Source organism: Penicillium atrosanguineum, assembly GCF_028827265.1.
Source record: "Penicillium atrosanguineum strain IBT 20685 chromosome Unknown utg000003l_segment0_segment0, whole genome shotgun sequence".
Classification (NCBI taxonomy): Eukaryota; Fungi; Ascomycota; class Eurotiomycetes; order Eurotiales; family Aspergillaceae; genus Penicillium; species Penicillium atrosanguineum.
Genome location: NW_026623135.1, coordinates 633457 through 656399, shown reverse-complemented (window position 1 = coordinate 656399; position 22943 = coordinate 633457). Strand labels below are relative to the sequence as shown.

General features: G+C 49.0%; 10 protein-coding genes across 10 annotated transcripts; 5 read left to right on the top strand and 5 right to left on the bottom strand.

Moving 5' to 3' along the window:
• Positions 1-142: 142 nt before the first annotated feature.
• Positions 143-385, top strand: N7443_003653 (uncharacterized protein; the record flags this gene model as incomplete). Its single annotated transcript, XM_056883709.1, has 1 exon — positions 143-385. The coding sequence occupies one exon, from the start codon at positions 143-145 to the stop codon at positions 383-385; it is 243 nt and encodes an 80-aa protein (XP_056741987.1).
• Positions 386-1293: 908 nt separating this feature from the next.
• N7443_003652 (uncharacterized protein) lies at positions 1294-2034 on the bottom strand (the record flags this gene model as incomplete). Its single annotated transcript, XM_056883708.1, has 1 exon — positions 1294-2034. One exon carries the CDS (start codon positions 2032-2034, stop codon positions 1294-1296), a length of 741 nt encoding a protein of 246 aa, XP_056741986.1.
• A 2067-nt stretch (positions 2035-4101) lies between these two features.
• Positions 4102-4866, top strand: N7443_003651 (uncharacterized protein; the record flags this gene model as incomplete). Its single annotated transcript, XM_056883707.1, has 2 exons — positions 4102-4311; positions 4372-4866. The coding sequence occupies 2 exons, from the start codon at positions 4102-4104 to the stop codon at positions 4864-4866; spliced, it is 705 nt and encodes a 234-aa protein (XP_056741985.1).
• Positions 4867-5322: 456 nt separating this feature from the next.
• Positions 5323-6988, top strand: N7443_003650 (cytochrome P450; the record flags this gene model as incomplete). Its single annotated transcript, XM_056883706.1, has 4 exons — positions 5323-5686; positions 5738-5938; positions 5989-6743; positions 6812-6988. The coding sequence occupies 4 exons, from the start codon at positions 5323-5325 to the stop codon at positions 6986-6988; spliced, it is 1497 nt and encodes a 498-aa protein (XP_056741984.1).
• A 46-nt stretch (positions 6989-7034) lies between these two features.
• On the bottom strand, positions 7035-8791 carry N7443_003649 (transcription factor domain-containing protein; the record flags this gene model as incomplete). Its single annotated transcript, XM_056883705.1, has 4 exons — positions 7035-7387; positions 7440-7735; positions 7786-7892; positions 7958-8791. The coding sequence occupies 4 exons, from the start codon at positions 8789-8791 to the stop codon at positions 7035-7037; spliced, it is 1590 nt and encodes a 529-aa protein (XP_056741983.1).
• Positions 8792-9731: 940 nt separating this feature from the next.
• Positions 9732-10550, top strand: N7443_003648 (uncharacterized protein; the record flags this gene model as incomplete). The annotated part of the gene is made up of 1 exon (XM_056883704.1): positions 9732-10550. One exon carries the CDS (start codon positions 9732-9734, stop codon positions 10548-10550), a length of 819 nt encoding a protein of 272 aa, XP_056741982.1.
• A 1387-nt stretch (positions 10551-11937) lies between these two features.
• Positions 11938-13213, top strand: N7443_003647 (glycosyltransferase family 69 protein; the record flags this gene model as incomplete). Its single annotated transcript, XM_056883703.1, has 2 exons — positions 11938-12522; positions 12572-13213. 2 exons carry the CDS (start codon positions 11938-11940, stop codon positions 13211-13213), a joined length of 1227 nt encoding a protein of 408 aa, XP_056741981.1.
• A 73-nt stretch (positions 13214-13286) lies between these two features.
• Positions 13287-14036, bottom strand: N7443_003646 (GNAT family N-acetyltransferase; the record flags this gene model as incomplete). The annotated part of the gene is made up of 2 exons (XM_056883702.1): positions 13287-13916; positions 13974-14036. The coding sequence occupies 2 exons, from the start codon at positions 14034-14036 to the stop codon at positions 13287-13289; spliced, it is 693 nt and encodes a 230-aa protein (XP_056741980.1).
• Positions 14037-14962: 926 nt separating this feature from the next.
• Positions 14963-16442, bottom strand: N7443_003645 (uncharacterized protein; the record flags this gene model as incomplete). Its single annotated transcript, XM_056883701.1, has 3 exons — positions 14963-15060; positions 15113-15965; positions 16122-16442. The coding sequence occupies 3 exons, from the start codon at positions 16440-16442 to the stop codon at positions 14963-14965; spliced, it is 1272 nt and encodes a 423-aa protein (XP_056741979.1).
• Positions 16443-17907: 1465 nt separating this feature from the next.
• N7443_003644 (uncharacterized protein) lies at positions 17908-22191 on the bottom strand (the record flags this gene model as incomplete). Its single annotated transcript, XM_056883700.1, has 6 exons — positions 17908-18408; positions 18493-18658; positions 19028-19774; positions 19828-21515; positions 21571-21883; positions 21938-22191. The coding sequence occupies 6 exons, from the start codon at positions 22189-22191 to the stop codon at positions 17908-17910; spliced, it is 3669 nt and encodes a 1222-aa protein (XP_056741978.1).
• Positions 22192-22943: the final 752 nt, after the last annotated feature.

Genomic DNA, 22943 nt, shown 5'->3' with positions numbered 1-22943 from the left:
GTACCTGCTCGGATTCCGAGGAAAGGCGCCACCTTCTGCAGTTCAGCAATTTCGACCTAGTGACTTGACCTAGGACACCCTCAACTTTCCTTTCTTTTTCTATTTGCTCTCGGTTCGTTTCTCCCCTCATTTGCTTCCCAAGATGGCATCCTCCACTCACGCCACCGAACTGAAGCTGGAGTGTGCCACACTTGCCGACTGGTCTATTGACAACCAGGATCCTCCATGCGAAGATGTTTTCCTTGAAGGTGGGCTTCATGCATGGTTCACTGTGGCCGGTATAGCTGCCTGCCTCTTCGTGTCCTTCGCCTGGGTCAACTGTGTAGGCATATTTAGGCCTCGGTATGGTGTTTTCCAACATCTGGAACTGCGCATCGCACCTTAAACGCATGAGTCCTCCTACTATAAAAATGTATATCTACGCATTCTTATAAGTAAAATTTAAAATACTAACCACAACAATCCGAAATCCATGAATCATTAGTAATCAACTTTATACGAAGCTTTAAGAAGACAAATATAAGGTGGTTTTATATTTTACTAATAGTTAGACGTGATTTATTATCAACATTTAGTATTAGTAAAAATTGCAGCTAAATAATCAGTTTACACGGCCAGAAAAGGAAGGTCTTTAATTATGAATTTGCGGGACTGCGCGTGGGACCGTAGTGCGGTCCTGACTACTTTGAAAAAAGACCAAACACCGCACGGTCCGGTCCCGGTCCTTGCCGAGGTCTACTACTGCCCCAAGGCCTGCGATATTTGATCATTGGCCAATTTGGATCCTGAGCTTCGTACGTTGGGCTTGAATGGCCTTGAATCGATGAATCGGAGGCTCTCTTAGCCTGAACGCCATGTAGGCCATTCGCACTAGTTCTAAGGTCTATAGAGGTAGTCGAGCCCTTCTCAGTAAGCTTTCTAGGTAAAGATTCAAACACCCTGGCTAGCCAAGTTGACTGCATGTTGTTTGCCTGGGTAACATGGCAGAGGGCTACGTCATTGGCTTCCAGCTTAGAACATCTTTGTATGAGCCGGGGGAAGAAAAACATCGCCAGTGGACTCGGGGCATGGCAGGATATTAGGAACAAAAGTGGGAGTGTTCCTATCGATTTCCCCAGCCAACTCGCTTATCACGTACGTTAGTCGCTTACAACATTATTCAAAATAGTCTCATTCGGATATGATCTTTATCGTAACTACACCTTATCTAGAAAACATTGATGTAAGTTACGCACAAAACCCCCGTTTCATTCCCATCAATCAATGCCAATCGGTTCAAGGCCATTCAAAACACTAAACTTTGCGACTTTCAAAATCAGCCTCCATTCCAACAGGATGTCCCGCATTCTTGCAAGCCTCTTCGGCATAACCCTTAATTGCAGGCCACCGGTCATCGTTGGCATCACAAACCATAATGGGAGCGGGTTTTGTGTAATCAACGTCCGAGCAGCTTTTCAAACCACTTTTGGTCTGGACATGTCTCACAATATACTTCGCGCCATCGGTGGTAATCGGGTCGCATTCCATGTAAAGCGCCAACCCGACCCGCTCTACCTTCATGCGAAGATGCTTTGAAACATTCGCCTCTGGGCTGCTGTCCGGAGCACATGTTCCCTTCGTTTCATCGTAACTCACGGGCTCGCTCATGTAGAGTCCTGTGCAGATACTCTTGTCCATCTTGATTGGTGTCTGGCACCATTCAAGAGCGTCCTTGCAAAATCCACTTGCCTGATGCTTGTCACACTCAGACGTGTTGTACTTGCATTTGTCGGCGAAACATTGTTTTTCTTCGTCTTTGGTGCATCTTTTTGTGCAGTCCGAACCTCCCGTTGTACCAGAGGCCTTGATATCATGCTGAGTGTAGCCAGAAGCGCATGTCCTGAGACCGGTCTTGTAGTAGCTCATGCAATTGTGTCTGGTGCTGCAGGTAAGACCTTTGTTGTCGTCCCTTTCGAAGAGTGTTTCCATTGGGCTGGACATGGTGCTGGCGGCCAACAGGCTGATGACCGCGAAGATAGAAGACCGACGAATCATGGTGTGAAATTTTTTGAACAACCTGGGAGATTGCGCAGTCAATTAGGACGATTTCAGCAGTTGGCGGTGGCTTGTTGCGTTTGAATTGTTTGTTGAGTAGGGGCGACTGAATGAGATGGAGGAATATCAAGACGTAAGTGTTGGGCAAAAGAGAACTCATTAATACCCCTTTCCTTTCTCCCTGTCCTAGCCCTCAATAGACATACCTCATCATGCCCACCTTTCTATACGTCACCGAGCAGGCCGGTAACTTGGAAAAGCTCAATCGCTCATTCAGTTAATGTCGGAAGGGTCCTGGCATCATCAAGATCAACAAGACTAACGAGATCGGCAACATTAACACTTATAAAACCAATCGGATCAAAGACACCCCCGAATGCTGCTCCATACCCTTGGAACCATCCGTGATCAGTAGTGGACCTCGGGGGTCCTCGAAAAGATTAGCTTCAATAGTCTTGATAGATCGTCCCTGCAGGATCATACCTTACCTCAAATATCGGAACACCTCTCAGCTGCAATTTGCACGATCGATTCAAATCAGTTTATTTCACTTTTCAACTTCCTCCAGCCAAGACGCGTTGGCTTTGAGATTCATCACGTGCCTCTTATTTCGTTACACATAAGTCGCCTCTACATAATTGTGAAGCTTATCAGTTCTACAGCCGACACGCATTATTACTTCCTAGAAGTAAGGAATAATTTAAAACACCTTCGGTTACTCCCGCTAAATAGTGATTTTAATTGGAGGAAGAGGAAGAGAAAGTATTTCCCGTCTCAGCTGAACTGAACTATCTCTTCTCTTTCTTTCCTTAGTTTAGAAATTTTCTGAATGGCACACGAACTATGTGAGACCACGCAGTGGTCTCTAGGTTTAGGTGGGTAAGCGAGGTAGAAGCCTTCACGTGCGTGTAATACAATACGGTCGAGTGTAAGGTAAACTGAACGCTGGCCCTTCTAGGTCCAGCGGCTGTTACTTAAGTACAGGCAGCCCCTACCGGGGGCGGCGAGGACTACGTCCTGCGCGGTTCCTAAGGCATTCCGTGATGCCTCAGATCACGTTCGGCCTCAGTTAGGCAGTGGTCCTTAGACCTCGCCCAGACCCTCACCCGACCCGCGATCCTCGTTAAACCTTATAAGGGTGACCCTCGCTGACCCTTATAGACCCTCAATTTTATATAAATTTCACGCCTTTCCTAATTAAGATAGACAAAAAGCTAATTTATCTAAATAGGATGCTATCATTAACTGCTGTTTTGGTTAGTATATTAATAACTGTTGACTCCTTGTTCAGTTTTAAGGAAATTATATAGAATTCGCTCGTATTTTAGATATTAAGAATTAAGAATTATAGTCCGGTTTATTTCTAATAGCTTTGAATATTTTTATAATAAGATATTGCCCTAATGGTAGTTAGTATAGTACTCCCCCGAAATCGGCCGTTAGACAAAACCCATTCGAAGACGATTTCCCCACATCTTCTTTCTCAAATATGCCGCGTCAATACAAGTTTCCCATCAGCCTATGAATCCTGTTCGCTATCATTGAATCTTGGAAAACTTGCCTGTCGGGCTGAACAGACACGAGGGCTCGCACGACGAGGCTTGTAACACGACCTTGTGCTTCAGTCGTCAGTTAAGATTTCAGAATCGATGGGGCTACCAAGGTTGCCGTCCGTCCTAGTTTCGTTGGCAAACATCATTTTCGATGCCTAGGATGGAGTCGAGATAAGTTAGGGTTTATCAGATCGCGGTTGTGTCTCGGTCCCCTCGGATGCGTCGGACTGGATGTTATGCGCAATTTGTTTTCACAATATACCTATCCAGTGAGGCTATATAACCTCTTCATACATAAGACATTATCTGAAAGTCAATCCTTTCCAGTCAAGCTGCAGTTAGTCTAGGTGTACATACGCTGGCCCGACCAGTGTTACCTAGACCTGGAATGATCAGGAGCGCTCGAGCATTGACAAGTCTCTTTTATTTATCTAGGGCATAATGCATTTCTTTTCTCTGTCATGTTCTATAGTATTTCATAGAAATAAACCGAAGTAGTTGGCAGCTGTCGAAGATGAGGAATGTGCGGGCGCTGATTGGCGGGCGCGTGTTTGGCAGCAGCGACGTCACCTTCCAGCAAAAGATTCGACTTTCTTTCGACAATCAACCTCACGGCTTCCCCGAACTCATCTTTCAGACCTTGTCTGTTTTTGATACCGGCGCTATGGCCTGCCCTATCACCGTCACTAAGTTCGTCGGCACCGTCTCTCTGGGCCTGCTGACGGTAAGCACGAAACAAAAAGCCCTCAGTCGCGACAGTCTCATCTAATGCAATTGCTCGCAGGGCATGTCCTATTCCACATCGTCCATCATGATCCCATCCCTCAAGCTCCTCCCCTCCTCCAGTGCCGCATCCCGCTGCTTCAATGAGGTGAAGCGCCTCAACCGCAAATACGCGCTGCGACTGTCTAGCATCGTGAACACTTGCTTCCTCTTTTCCTTCAGCATCTCTCCGCCGCGACGAAAGCACCCCTATCTCGTCTGGATCTGCGTCGTTTCTACATTTTCCACCTATGGTCTGGACCTTTGGTTCAATCGCCACCTGGGGCTGAAGAACTGGGCCCTGACTGCGATCCAAGACAGCACCGGCCTCTGCCTGTCCAAGTCATGTGCTACAAAGGAGGAGGACATTGTCGTCGTGGACGCCGAAGAGGATGTTAATGGAGAGAGTGTCCAGCGCGAGATGGACAGCGAGCGCCGCATGCAACGCGCCCGGTCCTGGTTGGCTGTGATCGCTCTCTCTATGGGCGTTGTAGGCTTGTGGGGGGATAAGAAATAAGACGCATTTTACTTGGACTAAGCAGATCGGGCTGCTTCCATCAAGTTTCGTTTTCTTTCGGGCGCTACGGCGAAACGCAGGTTGTTTACCCCATGATTTCCATCACTAGTTTCTTGACTACGATCGTAATGATCGTCGAATGTGCCTTTCTATTTCTCCTTTTTTTTGCTCATGTACATCACAACGAATGACACGTAAATAATGGGTTTCTGCTTAGACTGGTAAATATTTTCGCTTGAGACTGTAGAGAGTATATTATAGTTACCGGATTATCCGAATGAATCCGGTACGATGAAAATCGGGTTGGGTTACCCCATGATTTCTAAGCGGTGGTGGGGGTGGGGGTGGACCATGATGATCCCTACTTTTCGCCTCCTCGTTGGACCCCGTGGAGTATAAGAGTCCTCCCTGGAACCTCTAAAGTGAAGAATCATCAGGACCCAGATCAAATTCATCATGCACATTCAACTCTTCTTGCTACTCCCGATCATCTTCCTCGTTCTTTCACTCGTCCATAGACTCAGTCGAGCCGTCTTCTCTCCACTCAAAGACATCCCTGGTCCTTTCTGGGCCCGTTTCACCAAGCTATGGTACTTCAGGCGCGTGCAAAAAGGTGGATTTGAGCAGGATAATATTTCCTTACACCAAAAATATGGTCCCGTGGTGCGTGTTGGCCCGAATCAGTACAGCATCAGCGAAATAGCCGCTATCAAGACGGTCTATGGCACTGGGTCGCAGTTTGCCAAGGCCTCTTGGTATGATGCCTGGAAGCATCCGGCACAGTGGACTGTATTCTCAGATCGCGATATTAAGAGACATGGTGAGTTGGTTTACTTTGATCTGGTTGGATCTCCACTGATCTTCGTGTTAGCCGATACCCGAAAACGCTTCACAAATCTGTATTCTATGAGTTCGCTGGTGCATTATGAGGGATTTGTGGATCATTGTGCCGACATATTCATTGAGCGACTCAATGAGTTCGCGGACAAAGAGCAGTCTTTGAACCTCGGCCACTGGTTTCAATGCTATGCGTTCGATGTTATTGGAAATATAACCTTTGGAGAGCGGTTTGGTGTGCTAGGCCCGACTCGAACTCACATTTTCAACTGCTAACTATCTTAGGCTTCCTGGACCGAGGTCATGATATTGACGGAGCCATGAATGCCCTGAACAAGGTGCTGACGTACAGTACTCTGGCCGGTATCTATCCAGAGTGGCATCCACGACTCTTCGGCCCCTTAAGTCGGTTCAAGGGATCTGGCGCCGGTGGACGAGCCTACATCGCCAACTTTGTGCGAGAAAAGATCCGCTCTCATGAGCTCAAAAAGACAGATCCTGAAGCTGCCGATGAATCTCTCCAAAATCAAGACTTTGTGGATAAAATGATCTCAGCCCGCAATAAAAACCCAGAAAAAGTCACGGATTACCATCTCTTCATTATGGGCCAATCTAATGTTGCTGCGGGGTCTGATACCACGTCGATTAGTCTGTCCGGTATCATGTGGTTTATCATGCACAACCCCGAGGTACTACGCAAGTTACGCGAGGAAATTGATGAATTTACCCTGCAGGGCAAATGCAGTGTCAATATTACCTTCAAAGAGAGCCAGGAGATGCCATACTTCCAGGCTATCATGAAAGAGGCTCTCCGCATGCATAGCGCTACAGGTTTACCCATGTGGAGAGTTGTTCCCGCTGGTGGTGCGGAAATCGATGGCCGTTTCTTCCCTGAAGGTACTGAGGTCGGCGTCAATGCTTGGGTTGCGCATTATGATGAGCGGGTATTCCCTGATGCAAAGCTTTTCCGTCCCGAAAGGTGGCTAGAGGCGGAAACCAGTCCTGAGCAGTTGAAGGAGATGAATCAGATGTACATGCCGGTATGTTGCCTGGTCTCAGGAGCCGATTGTTTTCTTTCGTGCATTTACTGATCAAACATCTTCCACAGTTTGGCCTTGGATCAAGAACGTGTCTGGGAAAACACATTTCAATCCTTGAGATGTCGAAGCTGATCCCCCGTCTGGTTAAGGCTTACGACTTCACTCCCTTGAGAAAGACATGGATGACGGAGAACTACTGGTTCGTGAAGCCGACGAATTTTGAAGTCTACGTGCAAAAGAAATAGCATATATCTTCAAAGTCTCGGTAAAATGTTGAGGATCTCAGAATATTCAATCCACACCAAGATTCATCCTTCGATACTCCATAATGAGGTCATTCACATCCCCCATATCCGTATGGTCGTACCTAGACAGCTCTTTATCTTCCTCGGCCTCGTCAGCATCATCTTGATTGGCTGACATGATCTTGCCCGCTATAATGCGTGCCAAATGCCAAAATTCCGATGCCTGCCGAAGAAAACCAACTTGCTTCCAAAGGTTGTCTGGTGTGTCGGGTATGCCCACGTCTTCGGGTATTCTTTCATTCCATATGCGGCGCCAATTTTCGAGGCCGGTCTGGACTGGGGCTAACGTTGATTCGAAGACGAGTGAGTTGTGGAGATGGAACATAAGAGAGTGAATTGCTACGGGCATTAGTACTTGTCTTGCGATGATTCCGAATGTGAAATGAAATACCTTGCACAAGTGTGAAGAGATTTAGAGTTCCCAAAGTAGAGAACTCCTGCACGAGAGCATCATCAATCGGGCCTTGGCAGATACGTCGAACGACGGAGACGACTGATAGTCGCTTCTTCCAGAAGCGAGTGCCCGACCACACTCGAAGAATAGGCAAGCATTCTTCGGCGGTGTCTGCTTGGAAACACGCTTCAGGACAGGCAACGTCCATCCTCAGCTCAGACACAACTATTCGGGGAGGAGAGTTATGGAAAATAGTCAAGGCTGCGTCAATTAAAAATGTAAAAATGATAGTTCTGGCCATGTTAGCGCCCATCTCATACTCAATAGAAGTTTTGGTGCATACCGAATAAGCTCCTCTTCCTCGGCAAACTCCTTCCACCAAGACTGCGATGCATTCTCAAGCCGAAGACTCCGATGCGATGCTGTTTTGGGCCCAATACTTCTTGATAACTGTGACGAATGAGCACATTGATGAAGCCCCGATGAACACATCGTCTGTGTTAGGATCAGCTTACTGCAACCATCGAAGCATGTCTATGCCGTCGAATCCGCGCCTGAGCCTCCAGATTGCCTTCCCGCTTCTGCAAGGAACACACCAGGTATGAGGCCTGCATACACTGTATCATGTCCCTTCTTCCGACATCGTTTGAGATGGCCCCGTCAACTGTGAAGCATTTGTGGTTGAAAATCAGCTCTTCGCAGCTATCAAGCAAGATCCGTGCAGTTTCGTGCTCCTCGTTGCTTGGAGATAGACAGGCACCAATTAGTACCATTACGCATAGCAAGGCTGGGGAGATGGAGTTTGCGTCAAAGAGTGGTTTGTGTACGATCGGGCAGTTAGGGTACCAGAGGGACCAGAAGTATTCGAGGAAGCGGCGGATGTTGGGAGGGGAGAAGAGTTCACGACACCGTGTTCGTGTAGATTTCGTCCATTTCGTTGCAGCAGCTGCTGCATCTGTTTCGTTCTTGAGGGTGGCTTGCAAGTTTTCAAGGAGTTCGCGTGATTTAGCTTGCAATGGATCGACCGACTCGACCTCTGTCTTGCACTCTTTGTCAAGGCTGATCTTCATTTCATAAGATTCAAACACCTTCTTTTGTCTTTGGAGAAAGGTTTCCCGGTCGGTAAATGTTGCCATTCCCCTGGCGCTGGTGAAGTAGGCTAAGTGCTCCAACCTCTCTGCGGCCAGGATATCAGAGGTGATCCCTGGAAACAAGAGGCAGTCGAGGGCTGAGAAGTCCAACGGAGATGGCATGCCAATCAGTTCATGGCCGACTTTGTCTCCAAATAACATGAGATCATTCTCGGTTGAAGCATATGGTAATTGTGTCGGTTCAAGTCCACAACTCATCAGGGTCGGGTTGAAAGCGTCTAGAAGTGGCTGGGTCAAAGAGTCTGGGGCTACCTGCAGATCCGCAGAGGAACAGCGCCTTTTTGTTTCACGGGCATCTGATAGATCCGCAATTTCCGAAATCACAGATTGGCTTTCTCTGGCCGGCGAAGTTTGGGCTTTGCAAGTACGTTCGTGCCGACGAAGAACATCCCTAGTTTTAAAATTAGACAGGGACCGAGTATTCAAAGCTCTTCATAAGAATCGTTACTTTCTGTTGAAAGAACTCCCACAGAGCTCGCATATATGTGATCGATTATCGTTATCTGCAGGCTTCGTTAGCAATACTCGACTCCCCGTGGGACGTGCAAAGGTACGTGATGCAGCATGGCGCCTTAGATGCTCCGGGCGACTGAAAGTTGACAAGCATATCGAGCAGCACCAGTCTGATGTCATGTTTCTCGTTACTGAGATGCGTCAGGAGAGCATGAATTCTCGCAGTGTGTGCTGCCGATCATCGACAACTTCGGTTGAGGCGGACTTGCCGGTGCCGATGCGGGGATGCCGGGATTCGGATGTAGTGCGGGGGAAAGAAGCTTGGGTCAGCGATTTTCTTCTTGAATATTAATCACTGCACTGCGCTTGTGAATAATATAGCTCTGAACATGGATATGAACATAGTCGTTTCTTTTTTTGAGGGGCTGCCTGTCAGTTCTTCACTTCTAAGGTTCTATAGAGGTGTGTGCTTAGGATGTGGTTGAACCAAGCTACATGTGTATTGTTTTCCGTATTTCGTCCATGTCATATGGTATCAGCATAGGATCGAGTTGACATCAAATCTAGATTGTTCAATTCAAGATGGCTGTAAGGAGGGTAATAAGAATCCTGATAGAATGCAAGTGCTGCGCCCCGGGCCCCATCGGATTTATAATCACTGCTGAACGTCAGAAATAAGCTCAAGATGACCGTCCGTCTGCAAGTCTTCTTCAAACTTGCGACAGGTCCTGGCAAATTCTCTTCCATTGTTCTCGTAAATCTCGCAAATTTGCTGTCTATCATCATGGCTGCCGAGAAACTCCCTATCAAAGCAGTGTTCTTTGACTTTATGGGCACATGTCTCGACTGGCACACCAGCGTATGTGCATTGTTTCCTCCCACAATTTCCAATGACGACGCATCCAAGCTAGCCCTGGAATGGCGGAGACAATATTTTCTCGAGAACAAGCAGCGCTTTCTCCAAGGCCTTGAGCCCGAAGATATTGACATCACCCTTTCCCGAGTCCTTGATCGAGTACTAGAGCAATCTCCAAACCTTAAGCCTTATATTGAATCCCATGACAAGCGTCAGATGATCGCGGCTTGGCATTGTCAGTCCGCCTGGCCGGAAGTCCAAGAGGCGATTCGGAGCATTCGGGAAGATCTGGGTCTCGAGGTTTTCGTTCATGCAAATGGTACAACTCGTCTGCAGCTTGATCTTACCCGCTCTTCTGGTTTGAGCTTCAACATGCTATTTTCAAGCCAGTTGCTAGGGGTTTACAAACCAAGCCCCGAGGCGTACAAGAAAGCGTTGCAATTTGTCAAGCTCCAGCCGGAGGAGGTCGTGCTAGTCGCAGCCCATGCATATGATCTCCGAGGAGCCCAGAGCGTTGGAATGAAGACCATCTATATCCACCGGTGGACTGATGATATTGATGAGAACATGGACGAGGTGAAGGAGGAGTTTGATGTTTTCTTGGAGAACATGAAGGAACTTCCTAGTACCATTTCGGGAATGATGTAACTTAGATCGTTGTGTCTTCTTGCAAGCCGCGATTATTATGTATTCAAATTTCCAATTTCCTATGGGACCCTACGCTAGCGATAGGCGAGACGAGAGATAGATTAAACCGGAAACGCTAAGGAGACCACGGAGGCGTCGGAAATGAGACCCTTGGCGCCAACAGAATCAGGGAGATCCTAAAGGATGAGCCAGGGGCCCAATGGGCTCAATTGAAGAGTCTTGAGACAATTCAGTCATTACTGCAACCTTCACGGACACTACGATGGGCAACTTCACTATTGTCAACGGCCAGGTGTACACGCCAGGGTTGGCCATTGTTGACGCCCCACAACCGAACACGCCCCTCGGCGGAGGCAGGTTCACCCACCAGCAGACCCGAGACTTCCAACTAACGAGCTCGCTTAGACACTTTGCAAGTCGCCATCGATGTCTCAGGGGATGGGAAGCTCCCTTGGCCCCCGTCTACACAGTCTGCAGACTCGTCCACGCTTTTCCACAACATCACGCTGTTTCTGACGTCCGAGGCGAAGTCTCACAACTTCACCATCTCCAATGGCACGGTACCGTCGAATAACATCACCTATGTCGGTCCTGTTCTGGACCTGGAGCCGTCGTCGACTGTAAAGCATGTAAACTGGGTCTGGCCTGAGTGCCTTGTCGGAAATGGCGACAGCGGTTCCGATCGAGGCGATTACAACATCTCCATGCATCAGTCCTTCCGCTGGAATGGAACCGACTACTATACTGTGTTTGACCTGCCCATCGCAGTCACTAACAGTATCCCCAAGAGCTCAGAGCGAGTCGGCTGCGCGCTATTAGAAAACAAGCTCTTGCGCGAGTCTGCGATCGATGAGAGCTCTGACACGCTCCCCGGGCAGCCGTGGGTTGACAGCGGAGTCGGCACTAGCAGCGACAGCAGCAGCAGCGGCAATGGATCCATCAGCTCTACCTCACGAGGCACGAGGATGAGTCTTCAGAAGATACTTGTTCTTGTAGCCGCGGGGACTTACACGCTGCTCCACTGGTGACGCGTTTGGGCGCTAATTGACCCCTTTATTGGGATCTTTTTATTTATCTATCTGTCTATTAATAACGGTAAGAATATTGGAATTGACATGCTTAAAAGATCGCAGATCGCCACTCGTGTAGATCGAGCGAACCAAGGATCACCGCGTCCCGTTCTGGCTTCGGAAGTATGAAGGGCCTCAGCCAACACGTCACCCCTTGATTAACCCTCGCGACAATCTTCTTTTTTGATTCTCTTACTTCCCTGGGGACAGATCTTTCCTATCCGAACACATCCGACTCCACCATGCGAGAAATCCTCATCGTAGACCTTCTCTGATCTTCACACCCACACCCCGCGAATCCCTGGCGTCCGCTCCTTATGCCCAAAATAACATCATACCCGCGCACTCTTCGCCGAGTGCTAGTGCGACACCGAATCATCCGCTATTTTCTCGTCGCGTTTATCGCATGGAACTTGATCGAACTCCACCTAATCCTACGCCGTATCTCCGAGATAGACATCATTTACCGAGAACGACCCCGCCGACAAGAACGGATCTATATTGCTGGGGTGAATTGGAATAATGAGATCATTCTCCGAAGCCACTGGAGCCAAGCTGTCCGGGATCTCGCCTGGAAACTCGGTCCGGAGAACGTATATATCAGCATCTATGAAAGCGGTAGCTATGATAATACCAAGGGCGCGTTGATAGATCTTGATGCGGACTTGGAGCGCCTCGGTGTACCTCGGACTATCGTACTATCGCATGTCACTCACGAAGACGAGATGAATGCGCCACCGGGTGATGAGGGCTGGATAGTCACGCCACAAGGGAAGACAGAAGTCAGACGAATCCCGTTTCTATCACGAGCTCGAAATTTGAGTCTAGAACCACTATATGAGCTTGCCAAGCAGGGTATCATATTTGACAAGATTCTATTTCTCAATGATGTGGTTTTTACGGTATGTTTGTGGCCTTGCCTCTCTGCAAACATTAAGCTAACAGGAATAGCCAAACGATATCTTCGAATTATTGGATACCAACGACGGTGACTATGCCGCAGCATGTTCAATGGACTTCTCCAAACCACCTCACTACTACGACACCTTCGCTCTCCGCGATGCCAGCGGGCACGAGGCCGTAATGTCTACATGGCCCTTCTTCCGCGACTCCGTCTCCCGCCATGCTATGAAGAGCATGTCCCCAGTTCCAGTAAAAAGCTGTTGGAACGGAATGGTCGCCATGCCAGCCGCTCCGTTCATGAGCGAAACCCCTTTACGCTTCCGAGGAATTCCAGACTCTCTCGCGGCGTCTCATCTCGAAGGTTCTGAATGCTGTCTCATCCACGCGGACAACCCACTGACACCCCAACACGGCGTCTACGTTAATCCTTTGGTGCGAGTGGGGTACAGTGGGCCGGCTTATGTGGCCGTAAATCCGATTATTAACTGGCTCTCGCCGAGGACAATCTTGCAGGGATTGTGGACAAATCGACTTCGCCGTTGGAGTAGTTCGCCTTGGTTGAAGGAGAAGATCGTTTCTAATCGTGTTGCTCAGTGGGCCGGCTTGTCTGACGAGAACCGTGAACCTGGGCAATTCTGCATTATTAATGAGATGCAAATCCTTCACCCTTGGGGATGGGGTCATGTATAATAATTTCCATATAGTGGTGTTTATTCTGGAACATATTGATTTGAATAATGGCAGGGAGGCTTGACCAGTACAACTATTTCTCTCGCTCCATCTGCTTCACAACTTTAGGTCGCTTTTCATCCCATTCATCCCAAACAATGGAAAAGACGGCAGTGTGTCGCCCTAGCTCTTCCCCCGAAGATCCATTCCTCTTCTCCAGGGCATCCACGGGGAGTCCAATCGTCCCTCCAGGGAAGGTTCTGTCCCATCGCAAGATTCCTTCAAGCTCGAACCCCATCCGCAGAGCAGCGTGTCTAGATGCCTGATTCCCAGCATGACATCTCCACTCAACTCGCCTCAGCCCTAAGCCGCCCACAGAATGTGGGTCGAGTGTATATTGTAGTAGAAGCCCTATCGCGTTCGACGACACGTGCGTGCGCTGGAATGCCGAAAAGACCATGATACCCATTTCTGTGGACGCATTTACTGGATTGGTTGATGCCAGGGCAATAGTGCCAGCATAGTTCGCACTTGGATCTTTCTCCCCCTTGGTGAATTTTTTGTCGATAATAGCGTACAGACAGTCGCCGGGTGAAGAATTGATGTTCTCTTCGTAGAATGCACTGAATTCTTCTACTGATTTGGCGGCGGGAACGACGACATATTTACGTATTTCTGGGTTCGTTTCTTTCTCTTTCATGAAATTCGCCGAATGAATAGAGGGCTCTTTGGGTTAGCAACATCCTATCTTGAACTCTCTCTCGGCGTGAGGAAAACTTACATCGAATGGAACGAGAGCAACGCGCTCATTCTCTAGGCGTCGCTGTTCATAGTGGAATGACATGATAAATGATGGAACGAGTCGCACCAAGAGCGCAGAGAAATAATTATGGGAAAGCCAAATCTTACCGCGTTTTCGCGTCGTGAGGTTCGTAATCACTTAATAGGGGCACAAGCCAGCACATACATTGGACTATACCAATTCAGGATAGGTTGCATCCGGGGACGTCTCCGATTGGAAATCCGATTGGCTTCTACCATGAAATCTACTCAAGCTTTCCCCGCACGGGCTACGCAGGCAACGTGATTATAGAGAAAGACTTTCACAAATGCGAAAATACTAATCGCGTAGCACTCCAGGCATACTGCTGCCCGGCTATACGAAGCTAAACACAATCTCGTCAAATTCTTGAAACCCCTTTCGATATCATTGTAGACTTTGATCTTGCCATGACTGTCCAAGGAATGGGCGGACTCAAGTTCAATTCTAGCGTGGGCGAGCCTTTCCCGGACCTCTATCCTCACCCTCAGTGTTGCAACTTGTAATACGATTCCTGGCCGAACTCACAGTGCCTACGTACTCTTTGGTCTTGATGATCGCACTGGCAATCAAAGGCAGAATACCCGCTCGCCATTCAAGATGCCAAAAAGTAATACCAAGAGTCCGGAGATAATCTGGCCAAAAAAAGAAAAGGTAGGAGGCGATATTAATGCTTGATTAGGTGGTAACGTATATCCCGATATCTCAAGAAATCCGCCAATAGTGGCCACTAGGACTAAACAACATCATTACTTGTTGCCACAAAGAGAGCTTCCTTTCCCTCACTCGAAGAGGATTCAGATTGGACAAATACTTAAGTGGCTGAAGCTGTCTTCATGCCATCCACTACACTGGCCTTGCTAGTTCGTCTGGCTTGCTTGGAATCAGTCACCACTAGCCAATTGTTATATTCATAATTTGTACTGGAACACGCTTCAGGTCATGATTGTTTAGTACCCGATTGCCTGCACCGCATGTACATGATATCCATGGCTGCGTGCGACCAGATTGTCCCAATTGTCGACCGTATCCTTCATAACATCCGTCCCTATAACTGTCAGTATACCTGAAATCCGAGTAAATAAAGAAGTGATGCGTACCCCACTTGAAATCTTGCCAGCTGGAATCAGCCCAAAGGTCGGGGTTCTTGCCCGATCCTTGGGTCGATCCTCTGATGGCTTCATCTCGTTTTCGCTGCTCTTCGCCATCGGGCAAATGCAGCGCTTTCCTTGTCACCGTAGCACTGTTCTGGATACGCTCTGCACGTTCTTTTCGTACCGACTCGTAGACTGCCAATGCCTTAGGAACTGAATTGGTTAGAGAGAGCGCGCAAGTAAGCACACCGGCATCCTCAATTGCCTGCGCAGCTCCCTGAGCCACATATGGTAGCATTGGATGGCAAGCATCGCCCATCAAGACGCACTTGTTTTCAACCCATGAGGGTAGAGGGAAGTGTGAGTTCAAAGTCCATTCCATGACATCATCGTCCTTCACATAACTCAAAAGACTTCGCACCAAGTCATCCCAGTTGCGGTAAAAGGAAAGCATCTCTTTTTTATCTCCTTTATTCGTCCAACTTTCTTCATTCGGATCCCCTGGCTTCTGAGGGTGCAGCAGTACCATATTGTAGACGGTGTTGTTCTTGATAGGGTATCCCATGATGTGCCCTCCAGGCCCCATCCAGCGCATACCGACATTGTGGTTTAGAAGATCCAAAGCGCGTTGATCACCTTTCATTTGGTCCTTTGAAATCATTATGCGATATGCTGCATCGCCGGTGGGCTGGCAGGTATCAGTCACTCCGTGGTGGGATGCGACCTGATGGCGAAGATCGGATTTGATACCATCTGCGGCAATCACCACATCTCCCGAAACCCACTCTCCTGATTCGAGCTGGACTTTGGCTTCAAAGTCATCTACCGCTCGGACTACCCGTGAGCTGGTGCCCGTGAGCTGGTGCGCAATTCGACGCCCGCGGCCTGAACGCCATCTAAAAGTATGCGTTGAAGATCTCCTCGGTGGATGACAGCCAAGGGGGCATGGTATTTTTGGCCGACCTAGAAAATCATCAGACGATGCGAAATGCTTTTTGAAGAAAGGAATACATACCTGGGGCATCAAAGGGGCTGTTCCAAGTTCCTCGTTGTTTGCATACCGGCGCAGGGAGTTTTTGTCTAGTACATTCGCCTTCTCCATAACTTCGCTCAGGAGGCCAAGGCGCCCTAGGATCCGCGCGGCATTTGGCGCCACTTGGATTCCAGCACCGACTTCTGCAATCTGGTGCACTCGTTCCAGGATAACGACTTCGTGTCCAGCCTTCTTCAGCCCAAGGGCGACGGCTAGTCCAGCAATGCCAGCTCCAACAACGATCACCTTGAAGGGGTGTTTGGCCTTGAAAGACCAGTCAAAATCGTCTTGAAAAGTATCCATTGTGATGCTTGTTCTTGTCGAATGCAATCAAAATTGCTGTGAGGAGCAACCAGTAGCAGGTATCTCAGCCCTTTATACCCTACGCAGCATCTTTTGTCCGATGACGAAATAGACAACGAAGCTTGTTGTATAGATTCCGACTCTGGACGCGGTTCCTCATCGCGGCAAGTATATTAATGGTGAGTTAGAGAAACGTGTGTGGCCAATTGCCACCAGTTGGCTGCGTCTCCGGGAACGGCGGCAAATGGTGGGCCCGCATGAGGCTTGTTCAGTGGATGATGTCAATGGAGCTCGGCAGCTTCAACCGGGAGTGAAAAATGGTTCAAGTGTATTTCCTATGTGTATTTCTGAGTAAATTTATAGCCCTCTGCCAACGTTGAGGGGATCCTATGACGGTTTGAAGCTGACTTTCGCGTTCCGAGCACACCACTTATACCGTGGACAATGCCGGGTTGCCACAAGAACCTCCCTAATTAGCTGACCTACGCCGTAAGAGGATTCCGGAACATTCGCCAGGCTCGGAGAAGTGCGAAAATAGCCAAACTCCGATTTTCGTGGACAGATAGATGACTCAACTATTGTATACTAGATCGGATCGAACTGCGGCAGTTAGAACGAGCACCAGAGGTGCGGCTTGGCCTCGTGCTATCCATCATCAAAGCCCCACCCAGAAATTTCAGCTGTTAGTTTGTCAAGTCGATCACCATACCCCATAGATGGAGGATGACTTACAGAGCTCTTGTCTCAGAATGCCAGACTAGGTTTTGGGTCAATGCACGGTCGGGTCAGATTCCAGACGGGTCATATTCCTATGAGCAATTATAGTCAGACCTTGTCCTTGTCCCGCGAGCGATTAAGGCTTGATCCTCTGTATTAACCCAGGGGATTTGGATAAAGGACTTGAAGAGAGCCAGCTTTAAGGAATCTGCTATATCGATACATCGTATCTGAATAGGTGCATAAGAGCATTGAAGCTGGTATTCAGCGCCTTGGCATTCTTAAGCCTAGATGTAATCACGAGAACAAAAACACAAACCATCAATGCCGCCAATGTTGACCTCTTTACCGACAACCATTGCAAAGAGCTATATGGAAAGTGCTAGGAGAAGAGTGCACCAAAGGCAAGGGAATCTCTTGTGAACGAGACGTAACTTTATAGCACGGAACTGCGATCCGGCCACAAACACTTTGGTGAAATAAGATAGTGTTAATTATTATTCATATTTGATCAATCTAGGTCACAACTATGGCCATGCTGGTCAGCTTCAGAACTCGCCTGCCAAACTCGCTTACTAAGGACAATATTTACATTATTATGCATTATAGAGCAAGGTTTAAGGCGCCTGGGTGCATCCACCTGAGAAACCCATGGCGACATCATTCTGTCGCCTCTAGCTTTCTCTGGAACAAGGTCGCCCTTGACCGTTGTTTTCCCACAGCACCGCGCAGATTGTCGTCTTCCCGATTAAACCGACATCTTGGGCAACTTTTCATGAGACGACGAAGCCTCACTAGCATCAGCCGGCACCGAGACTTGTGCTGGTGCCGGTGCAGGCGCAGGCACAGGTTTTGGCGGACTTGGCGCAATCCAAAAGACCGGGTACCTCCGGTGCAAATTATTCAACAATAGCGCACAACACATGAGCATCGTAGAAGACAGCAGTACCACAGGTAAGAAATACCAGGAAAGCTGCCAGATATCCTCATCGGTAGCCGGAAGTAGAGCAGTAGCACCAGCAGGAGGATGTGTCGTGCCGGTGAGCTGCATAATAACGATAGCAATAGAGGTAGACAAGGAGGCAGCGAGCCAGCGCAATGACTCGAAACGCGCTTGGTCTGGCATAAGGCTGAATAATTTGGTGACACAGAGTCCAGTTAGAGCGCTGAAGAAGTGGCCGAAAATTAGGGCCCGTGGTTGGGCCAGGGGACTTTCAATTGCGCCGAAGACGAGGACTGCGGATGCGCCCTGTTTGAGTCAGATCAAATTCCGTAGGGGTGTGACGATCGGTTTTTTTTTTTTAAAAAAAAAAGAAAAATTCTCAAGACTTACATATGATGCGATGATACCAGGTACATTACGTTCTTTGAAGTAGTCGGAATAATTAAAGATGCCCTGCACCACTGAAAGACCGCAAAAGGCCGTGATGAATGACCATGCGGCTATTTGCCATGTCGGTAATGGGGTTGGAGTCTCGGGACGGTAGCCCAACCAGTGACTAATCCAGCGCGGGAGACGAGAAAGACGTGAAGCCGCCATAGGGCCAGTAAATTCAAATATAGAGTCAATCGGGCATTCAGAAAGGAAGGAATGTCATTAGCACATTATTTTCAGAAAAGTACCTGCGCTAGTGCCATTTGGAGTGAGGAGAAAAGCCGGTGAGGAGAACGAACGGTCGTGCGGAGAAGACATTTTGTGTGGGGCGTCGTGTGGTTTCTGTTAGTAATGGCATTCTTCGGTCTTTGCTTCACTGGCTTTGGTCATTTTGGTCATTTGTCTCAAGAATTGTGATTCTATAGGTATTAAATTAGTAATATGTGGTGCTATCTATCATACAGGCAGAGCAACAGGCGAATCCTGCATCAACTCACGGCTCACGATGTGAGCCTCTCCGAGTGTGCCTTTCATCACCAGCACCAAGTCATCCACTGCTCCGAGGAACTTGAGATAGGAGCTGACTGCGACACAGAACTTGCGGTAGCTCTCATCGCGGATCAAGTCTTTGCTCAATATTATTTCGATCTGATGTGAACGCCAGTATTCGAAGCACCGCTTCAGAAGTGGGGTCGGAAGCACCTCGGGCAAGGGATCGCCTGTTTTGAGGGCCTGCTCAACAACGCCCAGAACAGCCATGACATCTCCAATGTTACGGTGGTCGAGGAGGCCAGCCTGGCGTGCGAGGCGGAGTTGAAGTTCTTCGGGTAGTGATGCCGACAAGTAGAGCAGACGGCCAAGATGCTGGTTGAGTTCCTGGCAGAGAGACTTCACCTGGGCAAGGCGATCGCTGTCAAAGTGCGAGCTAGAGAATTCGAGACGGAGTAGTGCAACTGGTCCATCGAGAGCGCTGAGGGTTTCAGCAACATCGAGTGCGAGTTGTTCAGCCACCATCCCCTCGTTGCGATCCGGTTGGCCCCAGCATGACAGGAGCAGAGCGTAGTGGTCGGAGAGTCCACGAAGCGCGTTGGATAGAGATTTGCAGATGTGTCGGGTTGCGGAAGGTGGCCGAGGGAAGACTTGCACAATCATGGCCGCGGCGGATCCCACAAGAACTAGCACAAGTCGTCGCCAGAAGACACTGTATCCCCAACCAGGGTTTCCATATGATGGGATGTGTCTGAAACTCCATTGTTAGCATTCAGCCCCTTGACAAGGCAGCGTGAGACTTACGTATCATCGTAGCTGTAGCCGATAACCAGAATGCATGTCGCACCACCCATCATCGTAGCCTGGAGCAAAGCCATAGGGGCAAAGACGCGTGCCCACATCAAGAGGACAAGAACAACAGCCATTACCGCAGCAAGACCGTACGGGTTACCAAGTCCATTACCCGAGCCAATATACCATGCCACCAGACCAGCAACACCTCCAATAATGGTTCCAATGAAACGGGAGATTAGAGAGAGGGCAAAGTCTGACATGTACACCACGACCGATGTCTGGCCCATGATCAGAGCCCAGAGTCCTTTTTCCCGATAATAAAACCCGGCACTGGAAGGAATAACAGCAGGGATGGCCAGAGCAACAGTCACAACGACCATGCGCAAAGCATACATACCCTCGTAGCTGATAAGCCAGTGATAAGTACCAAGGACGATACGTCCAAGACCGCTGCGTTGCTTCACCCGGTAACCACGGCTGATTCGGAGCGCCTGCTGAGCCTCTTTTGACTGTGCTTCTACAACATCGGGGTCCACAAGGGGAGACTGTGCAGCTGGAACGGGTGCCACGGTACTTCTTCGGAAGATCCAGTTAAAAGCATAGCGCAGTCCCTTTGGAAGGCATAGTCGGATCTTCTGGCGCTCTCTCATGAGGGTGTCAACTTGGCCCAGCATTTGCTCCCAGCCATCAGCGACACCGAGAATGTGTTCTTCAAATACCATGCCGAACATGATACCTCGCAGCTTAGGCATAGAAAAGCCGTCGATGGCCTTGACCTTGCCATTTTCGTCGAAGATATCTGCGTTGATCTGAAGCAGACGTTCCGTAGTCTCCTCGGCATATTTTGACCGCAGGCTTTTGAGTGTCTCGAGAGCCAAGTGGCTGCGTTGTTGGAGCTCATCCAAATGCTGCTTAGAAGGGCGACCAAACCAACGGGCGGCGTTGACAGCCTTGACACATTCAGCGACAACGTCACTCGCTTCTTGGCAGGCGGGCAAAATCGTCTGACAAGGTTGGCGAATCGCATCGATCATTTCCAATCGAAGGCCCTCGTGTTCGGGGCTTCGTAATGCCTGAACCATGTGGACACTATCCATCAGCTGGCGCATGCCAACCTCGCGGGGCTTTTTTTTCTCGTTGAGGCTGACATCAGATTGTTGGGCAGAGTCGGCGGTGAGTGCACGAAGTTTTTCCAATTTGGCCTCTCCTCCAAGGCGGGCAATCTGGAATTCCAACAATGACAAACTGGCTACGCAGGCTTGACGCATGGGCTGCTTTAAGCTTTTCACGTCATCTGCACCCCAGCGGCCAACGGAAAAGTCCAATGGCAAAAAGGCGAGCGCAGGCTCAATCTTCTTGTGTGATGCAATGGTATTCTGCTTCAGCTTCTGGAGGTCTCTCATCGCCAGCTGTTCGTCCTTGAGGAGGCTGGCGACGGTCACATCCAATGGACCCCTCAGCAATCGCGAAAGGCCTTCGACACTATCGAGGACGGTAGATGACGTTGACTTGGGAAATAAAAGAATCGAGGAAGCCAATCCCAGCCCAATTCCAATGGCAGCCGGCTCAACCAGGAGCTTGGCAATAGTCCCGTTGAAAGAGGTCAGCAGAGGACCAATAGTGAGAAAAATATCCATAATGATAGTGCCGAAGATTTGAAGTAGCGCGAACTTGGGGTTCTTCGCGCGCAAACGAGCCTACAAATATCCGTCAGTGTCTATTCCAGATTTTGCATCGACTGCATGTACTCACCAATAAGTAAACCATGAGGCAGATGAGACAAAAGTAGACAGCAGAGACGCGAGCATCCAGCATGAAGCCAGAGTAGACGAGCTCCTGTTCGACGAATGATACGGACTGCCCCGTTGAATTGGCTTGACTATAAGCTGTTTGACCAAGCGCCTGGACTCTGGCCTGGGTTTCGGCCGCCGGTCGCGCCGCCATGGCAGCCTTCATAGCGATAAGACCCCATGCCCAGCCAAGGGCCATGCCAAAGATCAGGGTGAATGCTGCAAGAATAAAAATGAAGACAATTCCTGTGGGGGGGACCATGAAAAGCACCAAGCTGAACACCAATTAGCAATTGATTCGACATGGCGAATTTGACATTCCAACTCACGTTGCAAAGAAAGTCGCGGTCCCGATCTGCTGCAGAGATGGGTTGATGAATATTAACAGCGACGCGACCCATGCCGCCACAGAACAGCGGAATAGCACTTTCAAATCGCGTGCATTGAAATGATCCAGAAATCCAGGCAGCTTTCTGCGCGATTTGGAGATAGGGACCTCATTCGAGGGCTTCGGAGAGCCTTCCGCGCTGGTCGCGGGCGACGGCCCCTCGGCCCCGACATCGTGTCGGACAGAATCGGCCATGACCCCAACCGATTTATTTCATCGAGATCAAGAGTGCTTCAAAGGGTTTATGAAATCCGTAGGGATGAGATGTGAAGCCGGGAAGGGGTAGCTTTTAATAAGACATTCCTGGTAAAAAGGAGGGGGAACACTAAGGCTGAGGTAAGAACTTTCTTTCCACGTTTCGATTCACTCGTGGATCGGCGCTATCGATGTAATCTTTTGGATCTTAGACGGGCCCTCGGTTGGACGTCAATCGCATCCGTCCAACGACAGACAAGGATCGACGAGAGACCTGCTGTTGTAGGTCTGGTTGCCAACCACGATGGTCCCATCTTGTGTGCATAACTTCTACGACAGACTTTCGGGTGTCTCCATCGTGGCCCGTGGCTTGGAGCGTCTCAATTTGGTTAAAGAAAAATTTAAAGGGGGGCTAATTGGACTGTCTCGGATGCAACAGGAGACAGAATTGACTTTTGTGACACACCAAAGGCGTGACAACTTTGGGACATCCTATTCCGATTCAAGCGGTTTTATGCATTCATTATCCTATGTCGGGTGATCTGCTCTAATACAGCTTCTCTATCTTGAAACCCCCTCTCAATTAAGGTTTGTTCCATGGTTTTCTCCAATATTACCCTACGGGAATCGACTAGCCCCATGATATCCCCATATTAGCGACACATAGCTGCTAGTCAATTAAATAGCGTAAAGGGCTAGTTACCGTTTGGGCCTCACGCCTCAGGCACCAATGTTCAAACCACCCACTTGAT